The sequence below is a fragment of the Alosa pseudoharengus genome, unplaced genomic scaffold (assembly GCF_046254945.1).
Source record: "Alosa pseudoharengus isolate Yale_2024_CS ecotype anadromous, Long Island Sound unplaced genomic scaffold, YU_APseudo_1.1 YU_APseudo_1.1_scf_23, whole genome shotgun sequence".
NCBI classification, from domain to species: Eukaryota; Metazoa; Chordata; class Actinopteri; order Clupeiformes; family Clupeidae; genus Alosa; species Alosa pseudoharengus.
Genome location: NW_027468685.1, coordinates 28746284 through 28764878, shown reverse-complemented (window position 1 = coordinate 28764878; position 18595 = coordinate 28746284). Strand labels below are relative to the sequence as shown.

The 18595-nt window shown below is 44.4% G+C and overlaps 1 protein-coding gene across 7 annotated transcripts in view; it reads right to left on the bottom strand.

Moving 5' to 3' along the window:
• phactr4a (phosphatase and actin regulator 4a) overlaps nucleotides 1-16569 on the bottom strand; it is a 46319-nt gene extending 29750 nt beyond the window's left edge. Inside the window, exons 1-3 of one of the 7 annotated variants that reach the window (XM_076302226.1) lie at nucleotides 16251-16569; nucleotides 10688-10826; nucleotides 8183-8251 (exon numbers count right to left, since the gene is read on the bottom strand). In XM_076302226.1, the coding sequence (XP_076158341.1) occupies nucleotides 8183-8219 (37 nt within the window). In that variant the 5' untranslated portion in view covers nucleotides 8220-8251; nucleotides 10688-10826; nucleotides 16251-16569. Of the gene's footprint in view, nucleotides 1-7395; nucleotides 7702-8182; nucleotides 8252-10687; nucleotides 10827-16250 lie in introns of those variants that run through there. The other 6 variants (XM_076302230.1, XM_076302227.1, XM_076302231.1 and 3 more) reach the window with 6 other exon arrangements.
• Nucleotides 16570-18595: the final 2026 nt, after the last annotated feature.

Sequence of the window (18595 nt, the reverse complement as noted above, 5' to 3'; positions counted from 1 at the left end):
TATTTGCGTGGCACCAACAGAGCAATTTCATGCCACACTGACTTCTGCTTGAGCTACTGTACACATTTCCTGACAGAGCAGACACAGACTGAGCTTTATATAACTCAACACTGACTGATGCTGCCCTTGTTTGTGTGTGCGTGTTTGAGTGTATGTGTATGTGCGTGTGTGTGTGTGTGTGTGTGTAGCTGTTAGTGGTTTCCTATGGGGGATTATCACCTAATACAGCACGTAAAGCTCACAACTAGAATAGAGTAGCAGAGCCTGTGTGGGACACAGAGAAGAGAAGAGAAGAGAAGAGAAGAGAAGAGAAGAGAAGAGAAGAGAAGAGAAGAGAAGAGAAGAGAAGAGAAGAGAAGAGAAGAGAAGAGAAGAGAAGAGAAGAGAAGAGAAGAGAAGAGAAGAGAAGAGAAGAGAAGAGAAGAGAAGAGAAGAGAAGAGAAGAGAAGAGAAGAGAAGAGAAGAGAAGAGTAGAGTTGGTGGTGAAAGTGTGTGAATGTGTGTGTGAAATAAACACATCTCCTGAATGTGGCTCTAGGAGACATTGGGCTGTTTGAGACAGTGAGAGGAAGGCACGCAGAGGAAGGAAGGGAGCGAAACACACAGAAATACACAAAGAAAGAGACGGTGTGTGTACGTGTGTGTGTGTGTGTGTGTGTGTGTGTGTGTGTGAGTAAGAGGGAGTATTCTGATGTATTCAGTGTGTGTGGGAGGGTATAGAGGGAAGACAGAAGGGAGTGTGTGTGTGTGTGTGTGTGTGTGTGTGTGTGTGTGTGTGTGTGTGTGTGTGTGTGTGACAGGCTAGAGCACCATGTCCAGAACAGAAGACACAGCACAAGCATACCCACGCACACGCACACACACGCGCACACACACACACACACACACACACACACACACACACACACACACACACACACACACATTCCTTCAGGAGGAAAGGGAGATAGCGGCAACTCCAGCCTACGTGTCGGGCGATGTAATCCAGACAGGAGGTGAGACGGAGCTCATTAGAACGCAGACGTCAGTAAGAGTCTCGCAGATAAACCTTACACTCTCCACCTCAGCACTGACCATTCCTGGATTTTAAAATGGCCAGCACTCGATACAGCGATAAAGACCAACCAAAAAGAATAAAACTGGAGTTTCACAAACAAAACACATACACAGAGATGATGCCTTACGATTATATAACCATTACAAGGCACTATAATAGTACAGAGTACCGTGTGTGGATTGCTTTAGTTTTTGCCTGTTAAGATCACACAATCTGCTCCCTGCTCCCCCCACTCAGGTTTGAAAGACCTCTGTCTCTCCGACTGGAGAAGAGGTATTTTAACACCATCAGTTCATCCCCATAAACATGGGGGCTACATGTTTTAATCAATCGCTAGAGGGCAGAATCGTCCAAACCGTCAAAGTTATTGATGCCCTTATTGCTTACCAGGACTGAGCTGACACAAAAGACGGTGTCATCCACAACCACTCGGCTTGAGCTTTTCTGTACTGGAAAAGCGCTTGTAAAAAGGTGTTGGCATTGGCTGAAAAGCACCATCAATCATTTACTTGAAATGGATACAAGTGGTCTCCACAAAGAACCTTTGATCATTTAAGAACATTTAGGCCTAAAGCTTTTTAAACTGACAACCATGAAAAATCCTTTTTTCTGGGAGTGCCCTGAAAATGAGACACCCCCCTCCACACACACACACACACACACACACACACACACACACACACACACACACACACACACACACACACACACACACACACACACACACACACACACACACACACACACACACACACACACACACACACACACACACACACACACACACACACACACACACACACACACACACACACACACACACACACACACACACACACACACACACACACACACACACACACACACACACACACACACACACACACACACACACACACACACACACACACACACAGGCGTCCCAGCTCTGAGAGGAGTTCCTCATAGGCCCTCACTGGCTCTCTCTCTTGTTCCCTTTCTCTCGTTCTCCCTCTCTCCTTCTCTCCCTCCGCCTCTTTCTCTCTCTCTCTCTCTCTCAGATCTTGGGGCCTTGTGTGACAGAGGCCGATTTTCCCCAGGGATTTGCCAGTGTTTAGCTCCATTCGTTTTCCCTCTTTAATCCCAATGGGATTCCCGGCTCCTCCTGAAAGGCAGCCGTCCGTCGGAACGCCGAAGTTGTCTTGCTGCATCTATACGGTAGCGTTACCTAGGTGACGGCGGACATGCCTCTGGCCACACTGTTTGTGTCTGTTGGGATCAGTTAAGATTGTTTTTTCCAATCATACCATTTCCACATGCTATTCGCCCTTCGTCTTCTTGAAATTCCAAGCCAAAAACATGCTGATGCGATCAATGTTAATTGTGCATAAAACAATAACAGTACTTTTACACTGAAATCAACTTTACAGTAGGATTTTTGTTCTAATCAAGTTGTACAAATAAATTTGTAGTAAATAATATACATTTCATGGCCTTTGTATTTAGCCTATATCACGACTGAGGCTCATAAAACAGGAAATTACATCATGTTTTAGGTATACAGTGTCAAGAAATCACTCACTGAACAAGGTCATAGCCACAGTCTGAATTAGTGGCTTCCTAGAATGTCAGGTGATACACCAGGTGGTGTTTACACCAAATGGACTCTATGGACCTGTTTTCATTGCGGACATCTTTTAAATGAAAGATAAGGTGTTACTAATGGCATTAATTAAGGATCTCATCCTGCTACAGTTAAATTGAACAGAGACTTCATTAATGTATTTAGCAACACTTGAGCCTGCCCTACTATTTCATATTAAAATGACTGTGAAAAAGGACTATAACAGTCAACCAATTAGGGCGTTTTCAGACCTAGAGTTTGATTGTTTGTTCCACAGCAGGCAATAAATTGTTCCAATGTTGCATACAGACTTTGGTCTGGTACCGTTTCACATACGCCTTGTTTCTAGATGGACCACAATGTGTAATAATAATTGAGTAAACTAATCCATCAGGTCAGGTTTTTTGGTGCTTTCCGATCATATGAGCAACTCTTTGAGTCACACACTGGAGCGGCAGTTTTGTGGGGTGACAGTTTTGTAGGGCGAGAGAATGAGTTGCAACTGCGACTAGACAATAATCTTATTTGCATTTGCCAACCATGTATCTATGAAACATTGTTTGTACCTCCTCACGCATCCACGTTTGTCCACGGTTCTAGTTATTAGGACCAATCACGCATGCCATTTATTTAGGAATTGAACAGGAAATTAAATTTACCACAATTCAGTGATCTTAACTCCCATAATTCCTTACAAGTAGATTGTTGGACCTGTTTGTTTCAGGTTTGCTTTCTTACCAGCGAGACCGCACCAGAGCTCGGTAGATGGTGCGGAGCGAGACCACCTCTTTTTGCAGGTCCCGGACCGAATTTGGTGCGCACCTGAGTGCGATTGTTGGATTCCGATGGACACAAACAAACCGAAACAAGGGCTCACACAGTCGAGTTTGATTAAAATGCACTAAAGGCTGTTGGTGTGAAAACGCCATTAAGCTCTGCACATTACCTGCTATGTGAATTCACTACATAGTGAATATGTGCACTCACTCACTATACTGTGCACCACATAGTGAATATGTGCACTACTGTACACTACATAATAAATATGTGCACTCACTCACTACACTGTGCACCACATAGTGAATATGCGCACTCACTCACTACACTGTGCACTACATAGTGAATATGTGCACTCCCTCACTACACTGTGCACTACATAGTGAATATGTGCACTCCCTCACTACACTGTGCACTACATAGTGAATATGTGCACTCCCTTACTACACTGTGCACTACATAGTGAATATGTGCACTCCCTTACTACACTGTGCACTACATAGTGAATATGTGGTTGTACTATGTAGGGAGTGAGTGGATATTTCTGAACACAGGGTAGGCCTACAGTATATGTGCCTTCCTCAACTTCACCTCTTCCTTCCTTCCTCTTTCCTCTTTGGACACACAGTGTTTCCAACCCCAGATTCTGATCATAGAGAAGTGATGAAGAAACCTGCCTACATGTATGAAACACTTCGGACGCATTTCAGGCAAGCGAGTCTTACGGCCTTGCCACGCTAGGCAAGAAAAATCAACAAGTTCACGACAGCCTTTTCACCCAGTACAAACCTAGCCTAAATATTATCATCTTAGTAGCACAGAGCAGCCTACACATCTAAACCAGTACTGTACGTGTCTCAGAGAGACCTCTAAAATAAAGACATGAGAATAGTAAGACTTGAGAAGCCACAACATTTCTACCATAGATAAGACACTCTGAGAATATCTTCTTCTCTGATTGTGTGTCTTCATACTCTGTAAACCTAAGGATATTTGGGGTCATATCAGATAAAAAAATCTTACAACTTCAGTTCTTATATCTGCTACTTCTTCACAGCTATTAATACATACAGCACCACCAACCTATGGTCTGGACCCAACTATAAACAACCCACCCTTTTTGTAAATGAATCATTTTTCGAGGAAATCTATTTCAGATCTTGCAAAAGGAGCGGGATCCTCACTCACAGTGTACGATGATGACTCACTAATTAGTTCCCTTAACTCCCATAAACACACTCTCCCCCCGATTACACCAGTCTGCTCCCCCCCCCCACACACACACACACACACCCAAAACAGCCTCTCGTCTCTCTTATCAAACGGAAGTGAAACCATGCCAAGCAACGCAGACGGACGAGGAAACAAAAACAAATAGGACGGGTTCAAAACAGACGGGTTCCATCACAGTGCAAGGGGAGGGGTCTGAGAGTCACGAGGCAGAACGCAGAACGTTGGACAGAGAACGCTGGACACAGAACGCTGGGCAACGCTACAGCTGAGTGTGCAAAGTGCACATGGCTGACACGAGCCCAGAAGTGAGTCCAGTTGCACAACAGCATTAGGGAAGAGGGAAGAGAAAGTATTCAAGTCAGAAAATCATCTCCACAGTAGCAGGAAGTTCCTTTATGTGAGTAGGTAGGTATGAGAGACAGTCTTCCATTTTAAGTGTGATGGTGTTCATCTCTCTATCTATCTCCTCTTTTTTTCTTTCTCCCTCTCTCATTTCTCTCTCATTTTCTTTCTCTCTCTACCTTTAGTTGAATTAGTTTCACACCCTACAACAGCATCCAAATAATCACACGCTGACTATTCTATTTCAAGTCAATTCCAACATCACTTCCTTTGGTCTAGCAAGTAATGAGGAAGTCACCAGTAATTCTTTTTCTGGATCTCTAGCAAAGAAGATGCTGGTATGCACTGGCGGCAAATGCATCCATGCAACACTCCCCGTCCCCGCTGTCTTGCTGACTGCAGCGCCCTCTATGGGCCCCAACATGGGCACTACACGCAGACCGCCGCTCAGACAGAGTGTGGAATTTATGGCATGCAGAGGCTTGTCTTCCTTTCTGTTTGATGTGTTGGGAAATATTCACCCCAGCACAGACTCGCAAGGAAGTTCACGCTCATCCTGGCCGAGCCCATCGCTCCCACTGCTTCTAGAAACCAACATCAGACACAACAGCACCACACAGTTCTTTGGATTCATTTTCTCCATAACTCTGTAAAAGTCGCTGAGTCATCACACAAACACTTTTGACATTTTACCTGCATGACTCCACAACATTTGAACATATGCCACAACATTTCTGTGTATGTCAGCTGAGTAGTAGCTTATCTACATACCTATTAACCTGCTCATGTCAGCAGAAACAAAGTCACATTTTTTTTTTCCACAAGTTAATCTTGTGAGGTCAGCACCAAATGAAAAAAACATCAACAACAAAAGTTGAGCCAATGCGGGGAAGGCTAGCTAGCACCATGGGGAATGAAATGAGTTGAACCCTGCTTGGGATGAGCCCTATCTGGGGTGAAAGGAGGAAGGGCTGGAGGTGGTGCGGGGAGAAGTGGAGGTGGAAGTGTTGTTGGAGAGAGAGAGAGAGAGAGAGAGAGAGAGAGAGAGAGAGAGAGAGAGAGGAGAGAGGAGAGAGGAGAGAGAGAAAAGAGAGAGAAGAGAGAGAAGAGAGAGAAGAGAGGAGAGGGAGAGAGAAAGAGAAGAGAGAGGAGAGAGAGAGAGAGAGAAAGAAAAGCGAGAGAGAGAGAGGTTATTTTTACCAGGACAAGAACACTGGGCGAGCCAGGGATGAAAGGATCTTGCCTTTTAATCCTCTCTTGTGTTGATTTCCTGACAAGTCCTCTCTGTCTGTCTCTCTGAGTGAGTGTGTGTGTGTGCACACAAGTTTGCATTTGTGTGTGCCATCATGTGAGCGTATGCCACAATGCGTGGACATACTGTAGGCCTATTAAGTAAAGGTAAGCATGAGAGAGAGAGAGAGAGAGAGAGAGAGCGAGAAAGAATGAGAGTGAGAGTGTGTGTGTGTGTGTGTATATATATATATATATATATATATAGATAAAAAGATATTCGAATGAGTTGTTGGTCATATTCAAAATTAAGAGACCATTGCAAATTTGAATATGACTGTCAACTCATTCAAATGTCACTCAGCAACCGTATTCACGTGTCTGTGTAGTGTGTGTCTAGTGTCCTACACTCCCTTTGTGCCATCCTCGTCTCCAACCCAGCTCAGGTTAGTAAGAAAGAACACATAGCATAAGATCACTCACACCACAGAGCCTGTATCTCTCACACACACACACACACACACACACACACACACACACACACACACACACACACACACACACACACACACACACACACACACACACACACACACACACACACACACACACACACACACACACACACACACACACACACACACACACACACACACACACGTCTCAGATAATTTGGAGTTTCACTGCTCCACTACAAAAGTCAATGAAGAGGAAAGTCAACCTCTTCAGGAGCCGATTACTCCTCTCCTGCGATGTCTCTGATCTAAACTCCCTGAACTTCATTAGAGTATTGATCTCCGTTTTACTGTCGTGCCATGACCAAAAGTGCTCTAATCCACCACCGCCGCCTGAACCAACACCAGCACAGCAGTCAAACAGGAAATCACTATTCAACACATCCTTTCAAGATCCAATAATTTGTTTTGTCCCATTCAGAAAACTAAACAGTCAACGTCGATCAGGTTTCTTACGTGACTCACCAACCCAGGCACTACTGTATGTCCCATATTCAATTCTACTGCCTTGGCCACTCCTGTAGGGTTTTCCACAACGAGGAAGTTGTCAAACTACTGACACAAAAAGTCATCGGAGATATTCCATTGGGCTCTAGTCCCCTATAATGTGAGCGCCGGAAGAACGAGTATTTGAGTACCTGACAGGCTTTCCTCTTCTAAAGAGATATCGTCCATGCTGAGCGAAACCTGCCGCGCTGAGGATTCCGGACACGTAGGTCCTGTCTGAGGGAGTCCTGAAGGTGTGAGCAACTGCTCTCTCCCAACAGGGCAAAGCACAATCTGATAATAACCCACTGTGTCAACACCACCGCTATGAGTCACACACACCCACCCACACACACACGGGAACAGCGAAACTCACTTAGTACTTCACTTAGTTGATTTACAATCGATCGCTGTTGGTTTACAGTGACAACTCTACTTTCAGTTGTCCGGTTGCCAAGGGTGAGCCAGCAGAAAGTAAATCATATCAATAGGTGAAAATCAAATAAAGCCACATTTTTAAAACCCTGTACAAACTTTTTTTTTAGTGGAAGTAATTTGTGTATGTGTGTGTGTGTGTGCAGCTGTGTGAACATGCATGTGTGTGTACAGTATATGTGCACATCCGTGAGAGAACTGTTGATTTGTTTGTGTCTCTTTGCAGTGTGTGATATGTTTGTTTGTGTGTGTGTGTGTGTGTGTGTATGGTTGGGTGACTGTGTGCGCGTGTATGAGGGATTGAGTGTGTGTGTGGGTGTGTGTGTGTGTGTGTTGGAGGGATTAGTCAGGTATACACAATTACGCCACAGGCAGGGGTGATTTGTGAGTAGTGAATTCGGCCGCTCGAGGTGCCCAAACCTCCGGAGTTCATTAGTAGCCTGGCTGCGTTTCAATGAGGCTATTTTAACAAGCATTAATGGGAGGTATCTTAGGGAGACTTACGCTTAGACCTTGGACGACGCTTACCTCGGTTTTCCATCCCAGAGTCCAAACCGCTGTGGCCAGAGGGTCCTGCAGAGAGCAGAGAAGAGTGTTAGGATGAGCCTGCCCACAAACGCACACTATATTGGCATATCCAGTCTGAAGTCCAGTTAAAGTGTGTGCCTGTGTGTGTGTGTGTGTGTGTGTGTGTGTGTGTGTGTGTGTTTTAGGTAGTTGGCTCACTAGTTTCAAACCAAAACTCCTTCCTGCTACTTTAACAACCTCAGAGGCAATCTCCGCACCTCATTCTCCACAAACACTAAACGCTCTATCCATCCGCAGACCTCCGCCAGTTTCCATTTCCTTAGTCAGGTCACTCAATGCAACACTTCCCAGGCCAGTGTTTGGCCCTGCTTACCCAACTGTGTGGCTTGGACTCAGGGAGGAGGAAGGGGAGGGAGGGAGAGTGAGCCCAGCTAAACCCCGCAATGATTAGCCCTGCAGACTAGGCTGGTGGACAAAGCCAGCGGCAAGCTGTGTTTACCTTACACACACACTTACACGTATGCGTGCACACACACGTGTAAACATACATGCACACACACACACAGTCACACACACACACACACACAGAGAGAGACTCTCACACGTGTGCACATACAGACACAAACACATGCACATACAGACACACACACACACACACACACACACACACAGAGACTCTCACACGTGTGCACATACAGACACAACCACATGCACATACAGACACACACACTCTTATATGTGTACACGTGTAAACATAAACACAGACACCCACACTCACACACGCTCATGCTGGGGAGCTGTTCCGAGTCCAAAACCATATTAAACTGAGGCGAGGATAATACAAACATCTGCCAGCGTTTCAGCAGCTATAAACTAATGACTCTCCGTCTGAAGGCTTTGGCTGGTGGCACTGTGGCTTGGAACAGAGTGGCACTGGGCTGAATGAGAGCAGGAGTGAGTGAACAAGGCTGTGCAGGATGCTCCAAAAACAAGTCAGTCTGTGCTATGGATGATTTACCAGCACCGGTGACACCTTATTTCAAATGTTTTCTAAGAGTGTAGCCTACAGATGAGGTGTGTGTAACAATTATGTGTATTGTGCTACAAAATGATCAACATCTGTAGCACCAGAAAGAAGTGAGCGCACAGCCCTGCTGAATGCAGGAGTGACTGAGAGTGAACACTGCTGAGGCTGGGAATCAGTGGTGGATTTGATCCTCCAGTTGCGTCACACGTGCTGGTAATTGTGTAAAAGGTGTGTGAGAGCGACTGGACGGACTGGACGCGGGATCTGTTGGTGGAACTGACGGGGTTGCATCACGAGCGCTTGCGATTGTGCAAAACGTGGTTTCAGTCAATCACAGCGTCGGCTCCTCCGCCTGCGGCTCCAATCCAGTAGGGTGCGACACGTCACGGGTTTCACATCCCGCGCGTAAAAACGTTGGAGCGAAACGACAATGAAAGAGCTTAACGTAAGTGAGGGGGATGCAAAGTAAAATAGGCAAATAGCAACGAGAGAACAACAAGAGTGAAACTCCGAGAAAGAAAAAAAAAAGGAAGACAGACACGCTCATTCAAAGGAGAGACTCTCGCTCGATGAACAATGACACAGACTGTACGAGGTGACTGGTACGTGGTAAATGGACTGTGTTCAGCTAGACTCTTTTGTGCTCAACAACAAAGCTCTCAAAGCACTTCAGAACTTAATGCTGCCTGGAAGTCTCTTTGCCCTCACTGCTGACAGTTCCAGAACTAAATTTGGAATGCTATGGCAACTACATCACACACCTCTTGTGTTCCACTGAGAGATTGCGACGAGAGATTTCTTCCTCAATGAGACACTACTAGTGTCAGTTACCTACCCTCCGAAGCCTAATGACTATTAAAGCCAGCTTTGGCCACACATCCAACCAGGCCCCATGGTGCACTTTGAGCTTGTTTAGCAGGAGCTGGGGGAGTGCACTTGCGGCCGCACCTAATAAGGCTCAAGGCCTGGCTGTTTTAATCTGTGCACCGGAGCAGCCATTGGTGTGAGTCAATCCGTCGGCATGACAACCCCAGACGAGGGCTCAGCATTGGCTTCCAGCGGAGGGGGCGTGTCCTTCAAACAGGAAGTCAAGTGAGAGGGAGAGGTGGTGGAGGTGTGTATGTGGTATTGGCCAGCACTTTGGAATGTTTCTGTTCAAAGTGCAGTGCTCCAAAACAAGCACTTTTCACATGCTCCACCTGGTACACAAGGCTAAGGACGTGTATGTGTGTGTCTGGGTGCGTATGTGTGTGTGAGAGAGCTCAAGGTTGGGAGTGACCTACATATTATGGAGAACACGTGAGACACTACTGCACTGTGGTATACAGTCAACACAATCATAACGACACCCTGCCTACCAGTACAAGACAAGACAAAAACATGACCATAAACATGACACATGACACATTGAGATATGGTCAACTTAGAGGTGGAATTCCAGAAGCAGAACTTACATGAATTGTATTTGCTCACCCAGGAAATCGTCAGATTGGGGTCATGTCTTTGCTTTCCACTGTGACTGCAGAGGATCAGGTGATTGACCACAGTGGCCTTCGTCTCTCTCAAATCTTCTGACTCTCTCCTAAGGTGGACCTTTGAGTGGGGAAAGAGAGAGGACACAACAAAGCCTCAGCACCACACTCAGTGCCCTTGAACATGCAGTACTTCCTACGCCGCCACCAGTTTCTCCCACGTGCTCTGTGCTCTGATACCGCAGTTTACGTCATGGATGGAGACTAAGTGCATGAGACGTTGTCAATGGACACAAAGGAGAGGAAGGAGCGTTCAAAAGGAGAGAAAATACCTGCAAGGTCATGGACGTTGAGAGGCCATTGCTGTGGTCCAAGGGTTTGACTGACCAACTGACTGTGTGATGATTTTATCCAAAGCAATTTACGTATGTAATTTATATGACAAGGGCCATTCTCCCCAGAGCAACTTGGGGTTAAGTGCCTTGCTCAAGGGCACAAAGGTGGAAGCTGGGAACCCACAACTGACCCCACAACTGTTCAGGCTACTGCATGCTAGCCCAGCTCCTTAGCCACTATTGTTTAACGCATGGCCGGGCGACCACCTATGCCTTCACAGACCCCCAGCAGGCCATGGTGGGCCACAGCTGTGTATGAAAATGCCCGCTGTAGACAACAGCAGTGTAGCCTAATTACAGAGAGTGCAACCAAATAAGACAGACACCGCCACAATGTTCTCTCTGCCTGACACAAAACAGATGGATTGAGCCTAAGAGCCAGATGTCCTGAGATACTCTCATGATAACAACTAAGCCATCATAATACACATGGTGAATCGAGTCTAGCAGCTAGGCTAGGCCCTCTTTACAAATACCACATCAAAATGTAACAAAAACAATCTGCCCCACAAAGGAATATGGAATGAATGTCTTTTAAATGTCAGGTCACAGAATTAGTCTCAGGCTGCCTGAACCAGTTAGGCCACTTTAGAGTGTGTGTACAGTTTGTGTGTAAAGCCTTAAAGGCAAACACTCAGGAGCACAGCAGCTGAGTGGGCAAGTTCAGACACCTGACTTGCTTACTGATGGAGGTGGACAAACATCCAATGACCTCAGAGAGAGAAAGAGAGAGAGAGAGAGAGAGAGAGAGAGAGAGAGAGAGAGAGAGAGAGAGAGAGAGAGAGAGAGAGAGAGAGAGAGAGAGAGAGAGAGAGAGAGAGAGAGAGAATGTTAAATAATAAATAAATGGACCAGATCTAGTCGTAGATGAAATTTCTTTTTTTTTTTTCATGAGGGAACAGCTATGGGTGCTAGGCCAATATAAAGAAAGTCTGCACACCAATTACTCCCAAGCAAAATGTGCTATCTGCATTTGGACAACAGAAATGGACATGTTGGCATGCAGCATTGCTCAAAGCACAGCCAGAGACCTCCCTGCAAATGCCTGCAGTTTTCCTGGACCTGTCAATCAGAAAGCACACGAGTCCAAAGGTACTTTTGGCAATGATGCCCGTGTATGTGTGTGTGTGTGTGTGTGTGCTTGCTTGCAGCCTGCAACAGTGAGGCTGATGCCTTGTAAGGGAGGTTTAGAGTCACACAGACGCCGCGGCACAAATACAAATTATTCAGCGGAGGAGGAGGAGGAGGAGAGGGGAAGAAGAGGGGTGCAGAGTCAGACACTGCTTTCCTCCCAGAGCCCGTCCCGCTCAGATATCCTGTGGAGGGGAGCAGGCCAGGACAGCACGCCAGGAACGAGAACACGAACACAGACAGAGACGCAGACCCCTACAAGCGTGCTGCTGACATTACCCATCCCAGAGGGTAAACAGAAAAAGCTCTACGGCTGCACTTTTAAGGGCCTTTTATTATAAACACAGGGGAACTATTTTCAGAACTCTAAAGCTTTACGGTCATTTCCAACGCAGCGGACCGGGGCCAAATTTGGCTCAGCTGATCCTTTCACCCTGGTTTAGTTCCAACTCCACAGGTAGTCCCTGGCCCAGGAACTGTTAGAGGGCAGCTTGGGACACCGAACATAGCTGACTTGTCAGATGCAAGTATTACAATTAAATAGGCTACTTCAAATGCAAAATAGTACACCTCCATGCAAACTAACTCATAGTTCCTTCTGGACTCTTCAGTCAACTACCTGAAGTTCCTGAACCACATTAGAAGTTCCTGAAGTCAAGTTCCTGAACACCATTAGAAAGTAAATTGCAATTATCATTTCATACCAAAGTACCGCTGCATCATGGAAAACTCCAGAAAGCTCCTCAGTTCCTAAACCTTACTGGAAAATAAGCTTTAGGGAGATAGGTTTGACAGTTTGACAGTTTTCCAAGAGAGTCTTCCACATGGGCTAGGTCCCATCCTATCCAACCTACACCGTGTAGGGAAGCAGTAGCCTCTTGAGGCACTATAGGCTGCCTGTGGTTGCAGCTGTTGCATTAGGCCTAATAAGTCAAGTTATTTAATTGTGTATTTCAGGTAATATCAATAAAAGTGCAATTGTGTTATTTTGATTGAGTAAAGATAAGACAAATAACAATAACCCAATTACAGTTCCACTGAAATTACTTGGAAAACAAAAAAAACATTAACATGGAGAATATAGGCTAGCATTTTGGAAAAGAGCTCTTCCTTTGCTTATAACCAGTATTGAAAATACAATGCAACTGAATGGATAAAAATGGCTGCCAGCAATGGAAGCAGTATGTGTGTGTTCGCCATCATTGTACCCCTAACAATAAAGTGTGGACATTTCGATGTTGACCGCATCATGGACTACTGATATAATTGTTTACATTCCAGCTCTTGGCTAAATATATGATGTCTGTCCATTTGATCACTTCTGACACAGATATTGTATAAATGATGCAACCCCAGACATGGCTCACCTCCTTGGTGGTAGAGTAGTGGCTAAGGAGCTGGGCTAACATGCAGTAGCCTGAAAAGTTGTGGGTTCAATTCCTGGCTTCCGCCGTTGTGCCCTTGAGCAAGGCACTTAACCCCGAGTTGATTCAGGGACAATGACCCTTGTAATATAACTGACATATGCTACCCATACATCAGAAGATTTTGGAAAGATTCTTGAAAGATTGAGTCTTTTAACTAATTCCCCCCTGATTCAAGCTTTACTCAAAAGACTAACTTACAATCTTTCAAGAATCTTTCCCAAATCTTGTCAAAGTCTTCTGGTGTAAGAATGGCTTAAGTCGCTTTGGATAAAAGCACCTGCTAAATCAAATGAAATGTCCTTGCTCCCAGACTGACACAATTCAAAACTGTCACGACCCCAGAAGTCATGTGACTCTTAGTAAGCCATTGAGGGCCAGTGAGTGGCATTTAAATCTGCTGATAAATACATTGCTGCTAGCTCAACAAAATGTGTGAGCCTTAGCACTTCACAAATTATTTCCTGGCATGAAAGGAAAATTCTAACAAACATATTGTGACACCCGACACACACACCTAGCCAAACACACCTTTCATAGAAAACACCAGAACCTGATTGACAGGTTTCTGAAAGATCTGTCCACAGTTTGGTACAGTGAAAGTACATAGCAGAGTAGAAATCCCTGCAATTATCACCCATATTAATGCACCATAAATTCCCCAAGCTGCTGAAACAGACCGCAAATCTGCAAAGGTCCAGCCCTATTGCTAGACTACAGGTGCCAGATAAGACCAAACAGTCTTTACCTGATACATGTGAGTTTTCTTAGAGGGTAGAGACTGATAGAAAGAGAGGGGGAGAGAGGTAGAGGGAATGAGAGAAAAGAAAGAGAAGAGAAAAAAGAGAGAGGAAAAAGAGAGATAAGTAGAGTGTAGTGTGACCTTAGTAGAGGAGAGCTGAGTGGCTGATTACACTTTAACAGAGTCGCACTGGCTGTGCTCAAGGTTTATTTTCAGTGGACTTGGACTGCTAGCCAAGCATGGAAACGAACAGCAATCATCGCTGACAACGGCAGGAGATGAGAGGGATAGAGGGACAGAGGGAGAGAGATAGGGATAGAGTAGAGAGAGAGAGAGGGAGAGAGAGAGAGAGAGAGAGAGAGCGATGTCCCCCAGCATATTAGGCTCACCCCAGCACTCTCCCTGGCTCATTAGGGGTGCAGTATGAATTCAATGGAAGGGGGTATCTCACAGAAGGGGGTTGACCTGGTCCTAACAAGTACCCATTGTGTGAGCCTCGCTTTTAAAAAACAACACTAATGTTGACAAATAGTACAGGGTCAAATCCACCCGCTCTTTTATCAGTTTTCCCAGGTCAAGAGCAGAACCATCCCACAACTCATGTTTACTGTAGACAGACATCTAGTTAATGATCTTCCATTTACATTGGCACCTTTAACAGCACAAATATTACAATGACCTGGATTGAAACAACTGAGATCAACAGGCACAAATAATTCAACAATAAAATCAGCTTTTGTAGCACAAACTCACAACCATGGGCATTCCTTGAGGACACAATTGTGTGTTTGTGGTGAAGGCCTAATGTATACAGAGCCTGAGGAAGTTCATTCCTTCAGATCTCCAGGTAAGGTGAGCTCGTTTAGACTTGCTCTGAAGCCTGGACAGGAATGCAGGAGAATGCATTGGGGGGGGGGGGGGGGGGACGGACTCAAAGCATGCCTAAGCCGCAGCATCAGGCAAAGAACTAGCACAGTCTCATAAATCATAACTCCTTACATGCATGATCATGTACATCACACAATGCAATAATAATGCAAGACTTCTGTTGAAGCAAAATACACAAAGCCAATGGCTTGACGATATTTTAAGTGTCAGTCATTGGGTGGGATGTCTGTCAAAGAGCCTAGCCTATTGTGTCTGTCTACTAATGAGATAACAGAACAAGACATCCTTGGGACATCCACTTTTGCGATTATGCTGTAACTAATATGCTCCAGACACTGAAGGATTATTCTCATTTGATGGGGTCTCCCAGTCTGCCTGTTCTGAAGCGACCAAAGCAGACGAGGTGTAGCGGGCGGTGGTCCATAAAACAGGGACGAGTTGACATTCAAAGTTGGCAGCACTGAATTTTAAACATGACCACTTGAACATTAACATTACGTTATGAGTTGTTTACATAAAAATATATCGACTGGACGAGTGCAACTTCGCTGTGTTAATAACCAAGCTACTTCCTGATGGTACAATTCATTGTCTGAATCATCTTGCATGATCCATCATCTTGTTTACAGACTCCAGTTACGGGCTGAAGTTAAACGTACAACGCCAAGTTGATCGATTTTCTTTAGTTTATTCACAAGTTACTCTAGATAAAATAATACGACTTTTACCACCACAAAGTTCACTTGCACGCTAATAATTGACAGCTAACGTTACTGTTGACAGGTGGCTAACTAGACTAGACTCATGACAAGGAATATATTGTTAGCATCGCTAATACCAAACTTGATGAAACATGCAACAGGTTGCTAACTGATTAGCAAATTATGTAACTGAAAGAAGAGACAAACAAAGATATACTTAACACCATAAACATAATTTATGTAATCGTGACATGTTGTACTCACCCTCCACTTGAGTTACTCCTTAGCTAGACTACTGGATGTCCATAAACGGAAACACAGGTAGCAGCTAGCTTGTAAGCTAACCTTACTACAGACTCTTCTTGTAGCTAGCTAGCGTAGGTGGCTAACGTCAGACTTATAAACTTATCCACTTGACTAAAAATCCATGCGGCACAGAACATTGAAATCAATCTGGGAAGAAAATATCACATCCAAACGAGGAAGTTTAAGAGAGCGCTTTAACAAGCATCTATATCTTAACTGGAGGGCAGGGGCCAGGCGATACACTTGTTGAAACTCGAGACAATCCACCAACCTCCGATACTAGTATCTTACCTGCGCAAGATTGGCTCACGTTAGTGCGCAGGCGTTCCCTTCAAATAGTAGCTCCACCTTCTCTCGTGGTGGTAAATTTGTATACAAGATTACGTTTATCCTCAAGGGGGCAGACGTAGGCCTTTATGGCGCGGGAATCATGCCTAAAACCTTCCGACCATCCATCTGATCAACCAACCGATCGACCAACCGAACGTCATACCACCCGCCTTACTTACATGTATCAGAATAATTGCCTTTTTATAAGCAGCCTACATATACCTACATGAACCTACACGTATCCAACATGTGCCCAGAATTGGTGCAACATGTACTTATTCTGTTGGAACATGATGGATAGGGGAGAGCGGGGTTAGATGTCACACTTTTTACTTAAAATTAGTTTCCACAAAAACCGTGTCCTGCACAAATTCCCTTTCAGGACATAAAGGAAGCCTCATGTGTTAGGTACAAATGGAGGGACCTTGATCTGCTTGAATCCAGTCAGTTAGAAGGATGTGGGCTGTCAAATGCACCTTGCGCAAATGTGACAACCATCACCATCACGGGGTAGGTTGTCACACGCTATGGGGTTAGTTGTCCCAATGTTATTCCAATGGGATAAAAATGAAAAATTTATACATTCTTAAAAATAATGTAAAAAGTTTAATTTCATTGAAATGCAAAACTACATACATCTTATGCGTTGAGAACATGAACAGGAAACATCAGGTATGTTCTTTTCATTATGTTTTAAGTTGTTTTTTAGACTATTTAGATTAAATCCCTATTGAAACCAAGGTAATATGATGATATAATGAAATATGGAAGAGTCCATAGGCCAACATGTGACAACTAACCCCACAAAAAATGTGACAACCAACCCCAACTGACATTGCTAGCTCTTTTGATGGCCAGCAGCCACATGTTTAGCTATGATGAAAGGTAACTGAATTGTAGCTCTCTCTTTATACTTCTAAATGGTACTAATTATTTTATTGTCAACCCATTGTGTAACAGTTTTAACTTTAACTTTTTTTTACTTTATCTTTAACTTTAAAAAGTTGTCTCACATCAAGGTAATAAATCTTTCATTTTAAATTCCAACGTAGATGACCTCTGACACTAATTCTGATAATTTCTGTATTAACAGTTTTGACCAGTGCCCTTGAGTGGCTGAGATCTAACACATGTGACAACTTACCCGTGTGACATCTAACCCCGCTCTCCCCTACATATAGGCTTGTGTGGGACATGAATACATGTAGGAAAACTGTACAATGTTGAAACTTCATTAAATGAACATTCATTAGTCTATTTGTGTCGTTATTAGTGACAAGCTATTGCTATTGTTGCTTAAATTATTATGCGTAATAACCATCAAACAGGACTATAACCAATTATCTGCGAGATATGAGAAATGCCATAGGCTGGCCTTACCACACTTTCTCTTTCTTACATCATATGGAAGCATATGAGCCCACTTCGAATCATCTCCAAATATGTGATTATGTATCCTAGCCTATAGGCTAAGTTTAACAACGTTTTATGGACAATATCCCTCGGACTGCAATCTGAATAGATTTTGCTGTGCTGATACTGTAAAAGTATGCCTAGCCATTTCTTAGAGTGGCTTGAGATTAACATAGCCTAAATACTGTAATGTTGACACTAATAAAGATACGTTTATTAAGTAGGCTAACAAATGAGAAGTGTTTTCAGCTGAAATGGCATGAAGGATATGTGGACCGCCTGGACCTTTGAGCAAAACATCAGCAGACAGAGAAGCCCTCAGTGTAGCAATGCAGACTGCTCGGGGGAACCTGCTTATCACACTGTGGGTCGCCAGTCGAACTGACAGGCTTATCATAAATTCGCATTTATTTCAATTTGGCTATAAGCTACGATTAAAGTTCCTATGGTTCACAACTACTCGCAATAGGCTATCGACACTAGTTAACCACAATTTGTAGCCCTATTGGTTATGTTAAGCGTTACTTGCAATGTGAAACTAAAATCTAAGACAGTAGAAA